Here is a 17,293-nt window from a genome sequence, read left to right as displayed (position 1 = left end):
CCCTTCCCACAATTCTACTGGAAAGAAAAAAGGATGTTTCTTTCCACAGCAGATGGACGCATGATTCCTAGGAACCCATGATTCCTAGATGCAAGAATGAGAAGATATGGAAATTGCCAAAAGATGCAATAACATAGGTAGTCAGGATTGTATCTGAGGGAATCCAGTTACTGGGATGAACCATGCAGTGAAGACATAGGCAAGTGTTTCACACTTTAAGAGTAGTAGTGCTTCAAGTTGCTTATGAAATTGTAATGACTTTAGTGATAGCCTTTTTAAAGTAACTTGGAAAGAAGTTTGACTGTGGAATTTCTCTGTTTTCAGTGCATGACTTAGGGCAGAGATAGAGAAGGTCTTTAATTCTGGAAAAGTATTGGGAATAAGAGGCTATTATGTGACAGGAATCTCCAGCTGATGAAAATTAAAAAGTTTCCCAATTACCATATGGCCACAGCTGCTCTTAAGGTATCCTTGAAGGAAGTAAAAAATCAGAAGCAGAGCTGGGGGCTAGCCTCTGGGCTAGGGAAGGAGCTCTCTTAACAGGACTGCCTCCAGTTCTACACTGTAGGTACTTCCCTTCCAGATCTTTTTCCTTAACAGAAAGAAATGCGCTCCATATTTTCAAACCCTGCTCTTCTGGCTTTCTAACCCTTTCTTTTGAAATGGTCTCTTGGGATGTCATGAGGAAAATTCACTTCCCTGTTTCATGGGGTTGCAAGAGGTGTACTGGGACATGCACTATTATTGCAGTGAAACATATGGAATGAAACAGCAGTGAATATGAGAGACAGTTTTAGTATCAGGCTTTCTTCAGGCTGTGATTCCAATGCATGGTGCTCACTGTGTTTTTCAATGTGTCTAGTCGGCTATCTTGAATGCTGTTGAATGTGGGGTAATGTTGATATTCCAGTTTTGGGGTAGTAAATCTGCAGAGTTCTCCTGTGCTCTGAAGGTGAGGTCTTATTTATGTACCAGCAGAGTTTTTCATGTGAACATGCATTACTTTGAAAGGATTTCATTCCATGACCATAATTTCTATTATTAGTTTTAGGAATAAATTCAACTGTTACTGTAACATCAGAATCAAGATTATGCTAGAGAAAAATATGCCTGTAACTCAAAGAAGAAAGAATGAAAGGTCATTTGACAATGGGATAATGCAATCTCTGCACATTCAGCCATCGCTCCTTTCCCTGGCTTTGGAGCAGGGAGTGAACGCTTTTGCTTTGTGTCCAGGCTGCAGGTTTGGGGGAGAGAAAGCAAAACTGCACATACTCTGCAAGGAGGAGCTATAACACAGATTGATCCGGTTCAGAAGAAAGGAAATGTTTTCTTCCAAACCATTACACAAATTCCGGATGAGCATAAAACTGTGTAGTTTCACCCTGAATGCTTTTCAAACAGAATGCTTCTTTCCAGAGTGTGCATGTCAATATAAGGCAAATGGCATAAATGTCACGCTCAGTCTGTCCAAGCTGCGTAGTTTTGTTCTCGTGCAATGGGAGCAGGTGGTGGGAGGTTGTTTTGATGGGCTGAGAAGCTCCTCCCCTCCTTCCCCAAGCAGCATTCTCATCTGCGTCAGCAGTAATTGTGTGCCTTGCACTGCTTTTCAGTGAGGGTGAGTGCAAAAGATACATCAATGTGAGGTATCAAACCGAGGCTTAGGTGTTGCTTTTAAGTGGCTACTCGTTTCCTTGAGCCATAATATGGGCTAAAGGTTAACTAATACATTCTCCGTGGAAGAACAATTTCTCTTTTTTTTTTAGGGAAGGGAGAAGGAGGGGGAAAGGGCGTTGTTTCATATTCTTTCCTACCTATAGACTCCATGTGATGTACAGTGCTGCTCATGCAGATTCCTCCCCTCTCCCCCCCACTGGATTATTTGCTAATCAGACTTCAGTGCAGTGGCGATAAGGGCGAGACTGTTGCCTAGCTAGGAGGCTGTGCCGGCGCCCGAGCCTCGGCGGCGGGAGCGACGCGGCTGCCGCGCCGGCTCCGGCGCGCCCCAGCTCCGGCGTGCCGCGTGTCCATGGGCCCGGCGCGGCGGAGCTGTCCGAGGTGCTAGGATGCTGGTTGCAGCCGGATTGCAGCGGGAGAGGAGCCCCACAGTCCTGCTGGCACCCGAAGGTAGGCTTGCTCTTTGTTTGAGAATCCCTGATTAATCAGCAGCAGCATCCACGGACCCGGGCAGCTGGAGAGAGCAAGCCTGCCTGTAGTCACGGGGGAGAGACAGAGACGATGCCACGAGCCAGACTGTTTCAGACCTTCTGTAAGTGGCAATGAACGAGCAAGCATCTTTCCTGCTGCAAGAAGCCATTTGGATAGGATATTTGCTGTTCCTTATATTCCTTTCTTTTTGTCTCCACAGAACATATTCAAATGAGGCACCTTAGAAATCTCTGTGTTAGTGCATATGATGGTGCTGTAATCGTCTGTGTTGTAAAGTGGGTAAAAATCATCCAGTTTCTTCTCTGCTGGACCTCAACGCAGGGTGTTGTTTATACCCTCCCATTATTCGTACCCTCTCCTCTCTGAATGTGGATTTAAAGAAGCAAGCACCTGTCTTTTCTTTCCACTTCATTTTTAAAGCCAAACTTTCCATGCCATTTTAATCGTATGTTAAGAAGATCTGTAACATAACACATTGACTTATAGTAATGTCGAGTTCTACAATCTGGGCAATTCTGCCGACAAGATTTAATGCACTTTAACTGAAGAAAAAAACTGAGCCTAACTGAAAATCTGTTTCTTATGGTGCTGAAATATCCCTTCCGACTGCACTGAGATAACCACAGGAAAGGGCTTTTACAGGCAAAAGTCACCTTTGATTATTGCACTTAGCGGTCCCCGTGGACTTGAATTTTGGTACGTACTTGTTTTAATACATCATATGAGCATGCTAATAAAATATGGTGCTAATTAGAATGAAAAAAATAACATTACAAAATGAAATAATGAGTTGTCAGAATGCATAGTGATGAGGTTGCATGTATTTTTAGAAGGTATTAATGAAGCCATTGCTAAACTAAAAGCTGAAGTCTATTTGACTGGTTTTGTGTACTTCACATGTTGATTGTGCTTGCAATAAAGACATTGTGCAGCTGATTTTTTTTTTTGTAAAAAGCACTGTTAAATAATTAAAACCATTCTTTTTGTATTTTCTGATGAATTAATTGAAATAATTTCTAACATCTATGATAGTCACTTATCAGACCCACTGCAACATTAATATTTTACAGCATCTTAACATGATGATGCTGCTGGTAGTGAAATCTCCATTTCATTTTCTTAAAGAGGAGGAAAAAAAATAAGTCCATCAGCAACAAGCTCATTATTTCTTCTGAGTCCAAAAGCACTCCTATTTGCATAGACAATGTGTGTATATGTCTGCTTATTGTGTGGTTTTATTTCTTGTTGTTATTTATAAGTAGTCTGCATAATAATGGGATGATAAAAAGTCATAATTGCACTTTAGTGCTGGCCATTCTGAATCTAGGTTTGCAATTGTCCAGCATCCACACGTTTAGGAGGAGGCCTTATTTTCCTCTGGGAATAAAAGTGATAGAAGTGCTTTATTGCAAAGTAAACAACAGCTTTTACATCCTGGAGTCATAGAGGAGTCATTGTTAACAAAGACCTTTTTCCTTTTCAGAAGGCACCCTGAAAGAGGGCCAAAGTTCAAGGCCCAGGCTAATTTTTTTAGTTCTTAAAACTATGGGGAACACAGCTTTCCCCTATGAAGGGTAGGACATCTGCAGAAATTGACTATTCCTTTAAACCCATGCAGTAGCAATTTCAGTCTACTGAAGGAGACACTTTTAACCTCTTTAAGTGAAGGGCTCAGCACCACTTAGCTGTAATGATTTCACCCAGGTGCTAGAGCTCATGCTGTGCAATACAATGAGCACCAGGTATATAATCTACAATCCTAGCCAGAATATGAAGTGTATTTTTTACTTTCAAATGACAGTAGTGATTCCTTGATTGTTTTTCTTTAAATAGCTGCATATGTAGTTGTCAAATGATATGAAGTAGGAAAGTTGATCTATTTCAGAAGGTCTTCCTCTTTGACATTATAGTTTCTGGCATCACTGTATCTGAAAACAGAAATGTCATTTTATTGTTAAGAATGAGCAGGGAATACATCTCTAAAAAGCATTTCTTAGCAACTTGTCTCATCACATTCACTTGTTTGGGTATTTAAAATATCACTTGATATAAAGCACAGTTATAATAGGAGACAGAGTTCTGCAAAGTACTCTCTTGTATATTTTTCTCTCATTAATTTTTTCTTGATTCACTGAAAGTATTTTTTTTTACACCCAATACCATTAGGTCCTTATTAGTGCTGCTGTGGTCAGCAGTTTGTAAAAACTGGATACGGCTGGCCTGTCTGCTTTTATTCTTGCAAGAAGCTAGACTACAACAGCTCAGACTCGAGGGTTGAAAGGCTGGTTATCCCTGTTTGTGCAGAATCCTTCTGATGTAATGAATTTAGTGGAGGGAGTTAAAAGGTAATGAGAAAGCAGATGTTCTTTCAAAGAGAGGAGGCAGTGTTTGGGAGGGAATCAGGCAGTACTGGAGAGGTGTGTAGTAGGCCTTTATACATTTGAGATTGGACTCAGGACTTTGGGCAAGCCCACGCTTGTTTTTCCATGGTCTCTTCTTCTATGCTAAATTTTTTTTTTTTTAAATCTCTCTGGTTTGGAAGAAGGCAATCAGTGCCTTTGTCATTACTTTAAAAAGCTCCTTCAGTTAAATGTCAGCATTGCCAATTTTCAATGCAGCACAGCTGCAGCTTATGGCTGTCAAGCAAGCTGAAAAGCAACGATATTTTGGGGATCCTGATGTGAATAAGAGAGAATGGCATGTCAGAATCTTCACATGTAGCACTGCTTGGATACTGTGATATTCAGCTGATTACTCATATTCTGAAATCAATATTTTTGCACACTGATCATGTGAAAAGGAGGTGGTTTGATCCAAAATGCTGTGTGTGAGGCATCAGAGCAAAGGGTTAGATTAGAAGTAAGGTATGCAAATGTCCTGTGAAACACAATGCACTCTGCTCTCACAGAAATTGTACCTGAATCAATACAATGATCTTGAATTTAGTTATGCAAATATTTTTAGGCAAACCAGGAAGGGGACTGCTTGCCCTTGCCAGTAAACCAGATGCATTGGCAGGGAAGGAAAAGAAAATAAATCTTTCTTGCTTTACTCCTCCCATGCTGACAGCTGAATGTACGAGCTGTGCCAGTGCGAGCTCTGGTCTGGGCGTACCTGAAGGGGCAGGTGTCAGTGAGCAAGATGGGTGTGATTGTGGCTTTTTCTCAGTGAGGTTTCACAGAGTGCTAGTCTTTAAGAAGCAAAGTGTACCTAATGGAAAACTCCTTCTTTGTGTCCTTGTGCTCAGATGGATTTTCAAAGATGCTCAGTGAACAGTCAGAATCAAGTTCCTCCAAACAATTTTTGTTGACCTCTCAGTATGTTAGCTTCAATAGCTGAACTCCAAGGCTTTTCCTGTGCCCTGTTGTCTCCTTTTGTTCCTTCACAATGAGATGGGGAAAAGAAAGGAGTGTCTAAAGAATTTCTCAAGTGCCACAACTGTCAGTTAGAATTTTCCAAGACTGCTTGATTTCAGAAAATAAAATGCATTGAAATCAGCTTTGATTACAAATACATAGGTGACTGCATATAGTCCTTGTTACTGGCTAACAATGTCCTTGACTACAGTGTGCATGTTAGGGATACCAGGACTATGGGGCCTCAGCTTACATGACTTATTTAGCCATTTTCGTTTGCACAGTTTTAATAAAATATGAATGTACTCAAATAGAACCCTTGCTTGTGCCTGTATCTGCCCTGGCAAATGGTTAGGAATTGCTCACTGCCTGAGTTTACTGTTTATCAGAACCTTTGCTCAAAAGCTGATCAGTGCTGTCCAGCCATTTTCCAAGGAGGGGACAGGCAGACACTGCATGGGACTCCAGGGGCCGTATGTGTTGATTGCGGCCTGTTGTAGCTACTGAACACTTTTATCAAGGTAACATATTTTCTGAAGTGGCATTAATACCTGTAAGTAAAATTGGTCCTGGCATGCTGCCCAAGGAATACTAAGACTATAAAAATGTTTACAGTAATTAGTTAAGCTTTTTGCTCCTGCTGTTTGCATTTTTAATCCCTGCTTAAGTGTAGCATGCACAACTGCTCACTATTAGTAAACATAGTGAGACTGTAAAATACCACATATACAGGAGGTACGAGGTGTTTGAATCAGAAGATGCTTGCTGCTTGCACAGAAGCTTTTTAGAGTTAGTGCCATAAGAGCAGGTTCAAGGTTCTGAAATATCAGTGTGTCCCCTGCTATCCCCAGGAGTACCCCAAACTGAATTTGCTGTCACAAGCACACGAGGATTAACAGTCACAGGAGGAGTTCAGTTGCTCAGTACTGCTGTGAGATTGGGCCCCTGCTAAGACAAAGAAGAGATCTTGATCTGTTTAGTAAATAGTAAATTTTTGCATGTTTAGTAATAAAAAAAATCTGTAGCAAACCAGAATATAAAGTCTCTCCTCAGTTCATGAAGCAGAAAACGGGTTTTTATTTAATTCTTTTGCAACTGGACTGACCTCATCCTCCTGTTTAAAAAATAAACATCATAACACAAGGAGAATCAGCACACCCTTAATTCTTAGCTCATTTCTGACCTCTAAAAATAAAGGAAAAAATGAGGGGAAGAAATGCAGTATAGTCACAAAAGGCAATGTAAAGCATATCATGTGTCTTGGGGAAAAATGGATGAGAACTGCATTTATTGAGACCCTATTAAAGTTATCTTCAGTATAAAATTTCCTGTTATATTTCAGAAATAAACCATGGTCACTGCAGAAATTAATGACAATACTGGCATTCAGGTCACTAGGGTGACATTTCTCTGTTGTGCAGGTTTATTTGAATTTAATTCAACATATACTGAAAAAAGGTTTTACCAGAAGTCAAAAATGAAATACACAATAAAATAACTATCTACTGGGGAAACAACCCGTATTTTAACCATCAAAAAGCAGATCTCATTTGAGGAGTTTAGAGAAAGGAGAGTTAGAGCTGTCTGTGCTGTTAGCATTGCTTTTAATCTTGTGGCCTTCATGCTGTAGAGAGAGACTCAGGAAGGGGCTTTGATATCTGGCCTTACTTTTCTTGATCACCAGGGTTAGGAATTCGTCTGAAATTATGTCTGCTGAAGAATCATAACATTCATGGAGTCTATTCAGCTCGCTGCCAGCCTTCCAACATCCTCCTGTGCAGACAGTGTGCTACTTATGGTGAACATATAGAATGGCTGAATGCATATTCCAGCCCAGCAGAATTCCAGCCAGCTCCGGTGTCAGAGCTGTGTGAAATGGCATGCAGGCACATTGGGCTGCACTAAGACCTCCTTCACTGCATTTACCCTGCAGGGATTTGTAGGAGATGCTTATATCCATGCTTGAAAATGCTTAAAGATCACTTCAGTGACCCTCAACATCAACCTTATTTTCATGTTCAGGCTTAGTTGATAGAAAAGGTTGTTCTTGGAAGGCAGGAGAGGTAATAGGAGAAGACCCTTTGCATCCTCTGAGTCTTTATGATTTTAAAAGTTGTGTTACCATTGTACAGAAGTAACTTTGATATGCAGGCACGATAGAAAAAAGGGAAATTATCAGTGTGCTTTTAAAGTATTTAGTGCCTGAAACTAGCTGCTTGTTCTTGCCATTGTCACTTCAAAAGTTCCCCCCGATCAAAACAGGGGGAAAACATTCAAGGGCAGAAATATATTTCTCTACTCTTTTCATCCCTTGTATTTTCAGAGTCAGAGCCCAGATCTGAAGGCCCCGAGTGGATTTATAGAATCCTTAACATTGTTTAATATTTTTTTTAACCAGTGCCAGCCTAGATCAGAATTTTACCTCTCCAGTTATGTAATGATTATTAGAAATATAACCTTGTACTAAGAAATAAGGGAAAGATTTTTGTCACTGATTCCACAGGAACCCTGCCCCTAAAATCTGTGTGCAGACAGGATTCTTATTGCCTATTCAATAAGATCCTTTCTAGCTGTAGTGTTGGCATGTTCTGAGGCTGATTCCGAGAAGCCACGCCATCCTTCTTCAGGGAAGGGAGGGATGCTGTAGCAGTGAATAAGCAAAGGTGCCTTAGAGAGCTGAGTTCAGCTGCCAGCTCTGCCAGCAAGGCTCTCAGAGACTCCTGCACCAACTCCCTGCCTGGGGGATGAGGGCTTCTCAAGGGGCTGTGTGCAGGTAATGCCACTCAAGCTTGTAATGCTTCTGGACCTTACAATAATCAGTATTTAAAATAAGATGGAACAGCCCTATTTTTTTAACTTCTATTTTACTAGTTTAATAAGTTTTATCCAGTCCTATCCAGCACAGACTTTAGAGATAGTCTGTCTCTTGAAATTCTACCTTGCCTTTAGTCTCCTGTAGTATTTACTGATGTGTCTATACACTAGAGCTCTTGCAATTCCCAGGAGTTCTGTTGATGAATGGAAAACCTTTGGGGCCTTTCTGAAGAGTTTTTAGGCTGCCTGCCACAGACCCAGGAATGACCCAAGGGTCTAAAGTATTTCTGCTCCAAGGTGTTTAGCTGGGGATGCTACACCCCAGTGTCTCTCATACCTCTGGAATACAGATTCTGGGTCTGTTCTGAAGGTCCCAGCTCAGCTGGACATTCATGTCCATTCTTAGAGCTTCAAGATGTTGGGCAACAAATGACCACGGCTCATGGGTTCATGTTACATAAATAAGAAATACAGGAAAATATTTCACAATATTTCTTTCTGAAATTTGAGCCTGAAGAATGCTTTTAACTTTTTTGTTTCAAAAAATGGAAGAATGCTTTTCACCTGAACTTTAGAATATCCTGCAGATATTAGGAACTTTTTCTGGTAGTCAGAATAGGATTTTATTTTCCGGTAATCTGCTCTGTTGCAGCCTTATCTAAACTGTAAAAGAGGACCTCTTGTCCTGTGATGGAACCTTCTCAGTTCAATTCAAACGGAGATTCAGGATGGCAGTGTTTATGCAACTGTTGGGTACTAGGAAATGGCAAGGGGTGGAAGGAAATGTTTTTGGGATTTAAACAGTGTAATTTTTTGGATCTTCATTGCCTGAAAGAAGAGATTCTTGGTTTTGTCTCCTCTTGTCTCAAGTAATGTTGTTCTGTCCTCTGAATTGCTTTGTTTATTACCCTTTAAATGGGAAAGTCTGAAAAATTGTCTCTTATGGAGATGTTAATTACAACTGACATGATCTTGCTGTCATAAACCATAAGATATTTTCCTACTGATTAAGGTATTATGTGTTTTTCAACCTGCAGGAAACGTTGCTTTCCTTTGTTCATTATCTCCTGCAAGATGATGAGTTCTAATCAGGAGGAGGTCACTTTGGGCGCTTTTCTCCAGTATATTGAAGATATGGGGATGAAGGCCTATGATGGCTTGGTTATACAGAATGCATCAGACATTGCTCGAGAGAATGATCGCATGAGGAATGAAACAAACCTGGCTTACTTGAAAGAAAAGAGTGAAAAACGCCGAAAACAAGAAGAAGCAATAAAACGGTAAATATTTTGATAAAAAGATGAGTGGTCTGGCAGAGTAATGAAAAACAAGAGATTCAGATATGGTAAATAAGTGTAGAGCAGTTGATTTCAAAGAAGCTTGCTGGCAAAAGCAGTACAGAGCATTGGCCTCTGTCAGGCCTCTAACACATGTGATTTACATTGTGTAGACATAGCTTGAGCAGCATGTGTGGCGTCTTGAGCAGGTGTGATTTGTAACAAAAATTTTGGGAGCTTGGAATAGATGTAGATCAAGTGACAAATGGGTTGTCATCCTCTTAGTGCTTTTAGATGAACAGTTTATAATTTGTGCAAAAATGTATTTGTGTGTGAGCAAGACAGGGGCAGTCTCACAGGTCAAAATAGACTCTTCTTGAGCTGATGTTTTAAATCTGGTAAATTTTCAAAGCCTTCTAACTGGTGTCTGAGGTTTGTTTCAAAAAACTGTCTATTATTTACATTTCCCTTTCAATTCTGTGATCTCTGAAGTCAGTAACAATATTGCAATCACTTACAGGAAAATGGATTAAGCCCCTGATGGGCAGAACCCTATAACAGCTCTTCTTGAACAATTCCATTGATTTTAATTGACAGTTAATGAGAGGAGCACTTGCATGACCTGGCCGCTTGTGCCAACGGATATCAATGAAATCTCTGTAGCCTCTTGGAGAGGAAATTAGGTTGAATGGAATAGATAGAAATATTTATTGCATACACATTTGCCAGTACAAAAAATTGTTTTACTAGAGGTGAAGGTAAAATTCTGTAATAGCAGAAAATCCTCCATACAAATCCTTAACATTTATATGTGAATGGATGGCTTGAGCATAAACTCATAGGAGGTCCTTTGAATTTTTTCCCCCAGCATGAATCTTCTGTATTTCAGTTTAAGTGATTAAATTTTATGCTATGTCTTGGGTACTGTACACCCAGGTATAACAGACATGCTGTGCTGTGAATGCTTGAGCAACGCCTTGGTAGTCTGATAATTTTGATGGAACATTAAAAGGAAAAGAGCAGCACACACAGTTTGAGAGAGGAGGGAGATGAAGGAATTTAAAGCAAAAAATATGGCTACTTTATATTCCAGGAAGTGGAACTATTTGGATTGTCAGTAATTTCATTGGAGTTATAAGAATAATGTGAAATTAAGGTGAATACAGCCAATTAGGCTGTACTCTGGCTAATCTGCTTCCATGTACTTTTATACGTGTGACCATAAAGGTTACTAAGTACCAGAACAGATTTTGTTATGAATGGGTTTCTTGGGACATGAGAGAGTAACATGTGGACCAACCCGTTTCTTTATAGTCCTCTAGCTGAGCTTCTCTACATCGTTTGAATAGTAGTGACAGTATTTCCTACAATGTGGCTGGTTTGTGTGGTTTTTTCATTGACCCTGGCAAAGCGATTTGATGAAGAGCTCTGGAGAAGTACAGATGATTTAGGGCTGAACCAAACCATCAAATTCTTGCCCACACTCAACTGAGATCAATGAGAACAGAATATTTATCCTCAGTCACAGAGCCAGAAGACAGGAGGTAGAAGACCTACCAACAGAGTGGGCTTATTAGAGGAACAGCATGTGTTTATATGTGGTTTGGAGATAACATTTCCTCAGTTCAGTGCTCTTCTGTGGGAAACTGTTTGCAGTGATCCCCTCTGATCCCTCCCTGTAGGCACACAGTTTGTGGTGATTGGGATGGGGCTGGGCTGAGCCTCATCCCCAGTGGGTGCAGCTGTGAGCAGCAGGTGAGCAGCACTGACAGCAATGAGCCATGGAGTGCCCAGGAGCACTGACCAACCACCTCAGGGAGCAGAGGGCACACAGGGGCAGTGCATGAACCATGAGGGCCAGTGCATTAACAGTGAGGAGCACACAGGTGCAGTGCATGAGCCATGAGGGACACACAGGTGCAGGGCATTAACAGTGAGGAGCACACAGGTGCGGTGCATCAACAGCAGGGGTTAAAAGGCTGGGCTAAAGAATGAGAAGGGCAGTTGCTTGCAGCCTTCTGAAGTGGCCTGATGTTACTCTGTGTGGGCAGAAGCCTGAAGCCTTCTGATGAGGTATGGTGCTACTGTGTATGGGAGAATGCTTAAAGCTTTCTGAAATTGTGTGATGATGCTCTGTGTCATGGCCATCTCCACGGGGGCATTATCTCAATAATGCTGAAGGGGGGAATAAGGTCTGCTTGAGGAAACAATGTAGAAAAACACGTCAGGCAATCTAGAAAAGCACTTTCTTTAAGTCTTTTTTCTTTCTTCCTTGTAAACTTGGAGAGGTAAAAAAAGATACTTGAGATCAACCTTTGGTTGGAAAAACTAAAAGCAATGGCAAACCATGGTTCCTTTAGTCAAATCAGGTATTGTCCCTTCAGGTCTGAAGTCACTTAGGCTGATTGCAATTGAGTTGGCTCCCTCTGGTAACCTCCAGGGATTCATCCAAGACCATGTTGTCTATTGAAATGCAGCAGTCAGGAAAGAGAAAGTAGGATCACTGATTTCTTCTTCTGTACTATATTCTTTATGTCTTTATCTTGTCTTGGTGGGTATTTATATTATCCCTAATTCCTGAGAGCGTGGCCTAGATAGCAAGTGGTGCACATGTGCAGTGGTAACTGCTACCAGTCTGGAGACTCCCAGTAGCTGAAAACAATCTCCTTAGCAACAAGGGAGCCATCCCCTGTGATTAACTGCAGGTAGATTTTTGGGAAGGAGAGGGGCTTCCCACAAATACTCTTCTTTTGCATGTGAGAATCAAAATAAAGCAGCCAGAAGCCTTTGGCACCTGCAGAGAATTACCTGCTTGTCCAATTATTGAATTATTTAGAAGCTATTCAATTTTAGTGTTTAGATGGCCTCTATTAGAAGAAGGCTGTTTGTGTATATTAACAAGATAATAATGAGTAATACTTTGTCTAATAAAGTGGTGGTATTCACACACAACACTATTTAGAAGCAGCTGTTATTTACCTAAATCATCTCATAACTATGCTGAATGACTAAAGTTCATTGAAGTGCATTAGTCTGAGCAGTTTGAAACAAGAACTGAAAAATGACCTTAAAAAAATTGCTTGATTGTACACTTTGCTTCCCAAAGGATACATTGGGCTGTGTTTCTTCAGTAGCACTGATGTACCTTCAGTGTGATTGCTGTCTCATGGTGTCTGGCTTTGATAGGTTAATTGTGGGGAAAAATGTATGGATCCATTGTACATTGCGGGATAAACACAGCGTATTGGATTGGGAAAAATAACAGCAACTAGTCTTTGTCTAATCTTGCTGGGCTGAGTCAGCTGATCTGATCTGAATTTCTGACCTAATTTTAGTATGGTTCTTAGCGCTCATGCGGAGAAAACAAGGTTAATGTGCTGATTAGTAGCTGAGAGTAAGGCACAATAAATATGTAGGTATATAGGACCTAACATATAGATGATTTTTCTTCCATCTTTTATTCATCTGGTGTAATTACATGATCATTGTCTATTCAGGGAGCTGTGTCCAGATTAAGAGAAGGTACTGGCATATTGCCCACAGAGCCTATAAATTGCAAATAAAGTTATGGAGCAGTATCATTTTCACTGGCACGGGACATACATTTGACATGATAGAAGGTAGATTTGCCTCAGCTATCATGGATGCCAGAAAAAAGGTGAGTATTTGGAGTTTATACAGGGCATCTGTTGGAATTAGCAATTGCTTTCTGACTCATCCATAACTGACATGCACATATTTAGATACGTTATTAATGTTTTGTGTGGATACTTCACCAATGTTTTCCCTTTTTACTTGCACAAATACAAAAGCTTGGTAAGAAACAAATAATGAACCCTCCTTCTCTGAAGGCTCGGACATGTTGAATAAATCAGAGTGCATGCTTTCAAAGGTCTGGCTTCTATTTTTTGTGCATCATTCAAGTTATTGTCAGGGAAGTAATTTTCACTTGTAACACTGTGAAGATGTGACTTCTCTACTGTAAAGCTGGTGGTAACAGTGGGCATGAATTTCTGCCTGCCAAATCCCGGACTTAGTCATCAAAATATTTACTTCTAATGGTTTCCCTTACTTGTAGCTTGTTCCCAGGACCTAAATGGCTCTATGGAAAGCCTTGCTTGTGCTTGTATCCAGACAGATGCTGTCAAGAGGAGGAGCTTTTAGGGGCACTGTTGTGTGCTAAAGCTAGCAGAAATGGGCCAGCCAGCCAGTGGCAGAGTTAAGCTCTTGTAGTAAAGAAGGAATTGTAATGAACAGCTGTCAACATAACCTCTCCTTTCTTTGGGAAACCGAGTACTGAAGACTGACCCATCAGCAAAAGTAAGATCATATTTTTCTCTTGCTTTTTTTCTGCTTTGAAATGATCATGGAAGTAATTGAATTCAGGTATTATCTTTCTGTAGTTTTCTGTCATTCCTATCCTTAGTTTCCCTTGTGAACAAGATGTAAATTATGTGTCCTTTAGCTAAAAGTTGTGTTATCAAGTGTGGGTGACAGCAAGAAAATATAAAAAGATGCATGGGATTATTCACTGCCAAAAGCTCTGTTCAGCTGAGAAAATGTGTAATCTTAGACTATATGGACATGCTGAAGAGCTTTTACCAAAGTATTTTTACCAGAATAAAAAATAACCTAAAATAATTTCATTATGGAATTAATTTTTATGATTTTGTCCTGAAATCAGAACAATACTTTAGGTGAAAGTATTTTCTTTTTTTCTGAACATCTGTCTGTAGTTGAAATTCTGGGTAGTAAACTGCGCCTTTCTAAATTAGCAGGACTAATTATGCTTGCTAGATTACAGTATGCTTATAGCCTGACCTCAAAAAAAATGATGAAGGAAGTGCATTAAATATTATGGGTCATGGTGAGAGCCTCAGCTGTTATACCTGTAAACAAATTGTTGAGATATTATACATTACAAACTTTTTAACCCATTGTTTTTGTCTCAGTGTGTTGATGTAAATTGTGGAGGGATTTTTTTGAGTTTTTTGTTTGTTTGGGTTTGTTTGTTTTGAGGCTTTTCTATTTGTTTTTGTTTTAAATTCAAATCTGAGTTCACTTGGTGAATATCATTTCTGGAGATGAGGTCAGTGGTACGTGCTCCTTTGATCAAAAGGTTTGTGCTATGAGGAAGCTTAACTGGGGCACTGTTGTTTTCTTTATCTTCCTCCTGGACATGTTGCATGCTCATTTCATCCTAGATTAAGTTATTGCTCTGATACCACTTTTATGGTGGAAATGGCTGATGAGGTGTGATAGAGACTAATTTTTCTATGATTTTAAAACCTTTTTCTTGTGAAAATATCCTGGGGTATCTTTTGTAATTGGTTCAATGTAGAAAGGGTAACATTAATAGTTTTTTTTTTTTCATTAAGAGTAAGAAAAATGGTTGTGAAGTGAGTGACCTCCAAATGTATTTTTGTTGCTTTTATAAGTAAACAGATGTGATGATCTAGCCAACAAATCCTCCCTTCCAAATGCTCATATCCATATGGCTGCCTGTGTTATTGCCACACAAAATAAACAACAGACACAATGCAAACTATTTTATATTGCTGTTATTCTGAGAAGTTTTATTTTAGATCAGTCATGTGATTAATGTCATTTAAAATTTACCATAGAGGCTGATATCCAGCCTCACAATCCAAAAGACCAAGGAAATAAAGCAGAAATCATTATCAGTTTCCTATCTAAATCTTGATGTTATTTTCACAAACTCTTCCCTTTTAGAGCTTCTTCCTACAACTTTTACTTCTCAGGAAGTTTACATGGTCTCCTTCCCTTCACTGTTCCACTAATTGCTCAAACTGATCCACTATGGTGGGTGCATTTTTTTTCTCTCAGGATTCATCTGCTCTGTTTAAAAAGCACGTTAGGAGTGTGGGGTCATAGAGAGCCTGGAAGGCTTCTAAAGGGATTCCAGTCCCCTATTCTTGTTAAAACCCAGTGGAAGTGTCTGGAAGCTGTTGGTACTCACAGGGCTGCCTGAGCACCTGTGTCAGTGGGTGAGCTGGCCTGGCTCTGAGCCCACCTGGGTGCGTGCTCCCATCAGGCTGAGTCACCCGGGAGGTGTGCTGTACTGCTGGACACAGCCCTTGGCTCGCTGCTGCTGAGAGAGCCTGGGACTCTGTGGATATTAATGGACAGCTTGTAGCCATTTGTTCCCACTTCTATTTCCAGTGTCTTCTCTCACTATCTTTTGATTACTCATCAACTACAGGATGTAGTTAAAATTATCCTGCATTTCCGCTAACCCGAAAGCCCTCTCAGCAGGAGAGATGCATGTAGAGCTGTAGAAATAGACATATTTTGCATGATCCTGTAGAGTTCTGGTGGTGCCATTATATGGAATCAAAGGTTTGCATTTGTTTGGAAAATATCTTCAAGTATGTTACAAAATTGCAGAGTGAAGCAGAATTTAATTAAAAGTGTTGTTATGAAGACTGGATAAAAAATAGGGAAGACTGTTTTCAAGCATGCCCGGATGAATTTTTTCTAACTGTTTCAGGACGGACTTCATTAATAGAGGAATACATTCAGTAATACAGCACAATTCATATGCAAATTAAAAGCATAGATCTGTCTCAAGTTTTCCAGTTACAAAAAGTGCTCCATGTTGAAGTTCATTAACCCCTGACAAAGTTTGTAATTGCCTGTGACCCAAATTTGGAGCACATGTTGCAACCTGGAGGACAGATACTTGAACAAAAAACATGTAAAAAGAAATCTTACAGCCCATTGTAGTGAAATTGCAGCTAGCTATGGTCCTAGACACGGGGAACACACACCCCCAGTCTGAGAACCCAGCAGAGCTGATGCTTTGTGCCAGCATTAGAAGAGTAAGAGTGAATCTTTCTGCATCTTCAGGAAAATCCATCATTAAACAATAATTGTTCATAAAGTTGAAGAAAAACAAATGTTTCCTTTGAGCAAAATAGCTCAGTTCATTGCTCTTTTCAGGGCCGTGAATCACAGCTGTATTTGGCTGGATTTAATATTAATAAAGATTGCTTTAAGCCCCATCCAGCTGGCAGGCATCTGTGCCCTTTGCATGTTCTCCTCAGCACCCTCCTGACAGGCTAGGCAGACTTTTATTTATTTATTTCTATGCTTTCAGAGGGAAATATGCATGATACTTGATTATTTAATTGGGATGTTTATTTCCTTAGCCAGAAGTAGAGAGTCTGTTCTTGGGTGTGTCCCTGGAAAAAGAGAATGTAACAGAAGCATCAGATGAAGGGCATCTTGTTGTCAAGTTATGCTGTATCAGTGGCTAAAATTTATATGAAAGGAGGAATATGTATGTGCCCTATTAGAGTTTTGTGTGATTGGATTAAAATAGGAGCAAGAAGAGATTAGAGAAGAAATGGATTGCAGAGACATTATTAGCTGTGAGTTTTATAGTTAATTTGAGAATGCTTTTATTTTTCCTTCTGGCTTTCTACCCTAATTTAAGTTGCAATCATAAATAAAGTCAGTTAAAAATATATATAAAAGCAAATAAATGCACAAAGCCCTCAATACAAAAAGTCCGCCATGACACCAACCAACTAAAAAAGGCTTTTGTGTGGTGTGTCCTGAGCTCAGGGCTCCCTTCAGGAAGAGTAGAGCCCTGCTGGGCTGGGGCAGGTGCTGCAGCCCCCTGTGAGCTGCCAGGAGCCTGGGAATGAGCAG

General features: G+C 40.2%; 1 protein-coding gene across 2 annotated transcripts in view; it reads left to right on the top strand.

The window, feature by feature from the left end:
- The first annotated feature begins 2,019 nt into the window (after positions 1-2,019).
- Positions 2,020-17,293, top strand: part of NYAP2 (neuronal tyrosine-phosphorylated phosphoinositide-3-kinase adaptor 2) — a 135,107-nt gene continuing 119,833 nt past the window's right edge. Inside the window, exons 1-2 of one of the 2 annotated variants that reach the window (XM_058031629.1) lie at positions 2,020-2,127; positions 9,377-9,619. In XM_058031629.1, coding sequence (XP_057887612.1) covers positions 9,414-9,619 — 206 coding nt within the window. In that variant the 5' untranslated portion in view covers positions 2,020-2,127; positions 9,377-9,413. Of the gene's footprint in view, positions 2,128-2,761; positions 2,866-9,376; positions 9,620-17,293 lie in introns of those variants that run through there. The other variant, XM_058031630.1, reaches the window with a different exon arrangement.

The sequence above is a fragment of the Melospiza georgiana genome, chromosome 10, assembly GCF_028018845.1.
Source record: "Melospiza georgiana isolate bMelGeo1 chromosome 10, bMelGeo1.pri, whole genome shotgun sequence".
NCBI lineage: Eukaryota > Metazoa > Chordata > Aves > Passeriformes > Passerellidae > Melospiza > Melospiza georgiana.
Note: the sequence above shows the minus strand (reverse complement) of the source record. Positions and strands in the feature narration are given on the sequence as shown.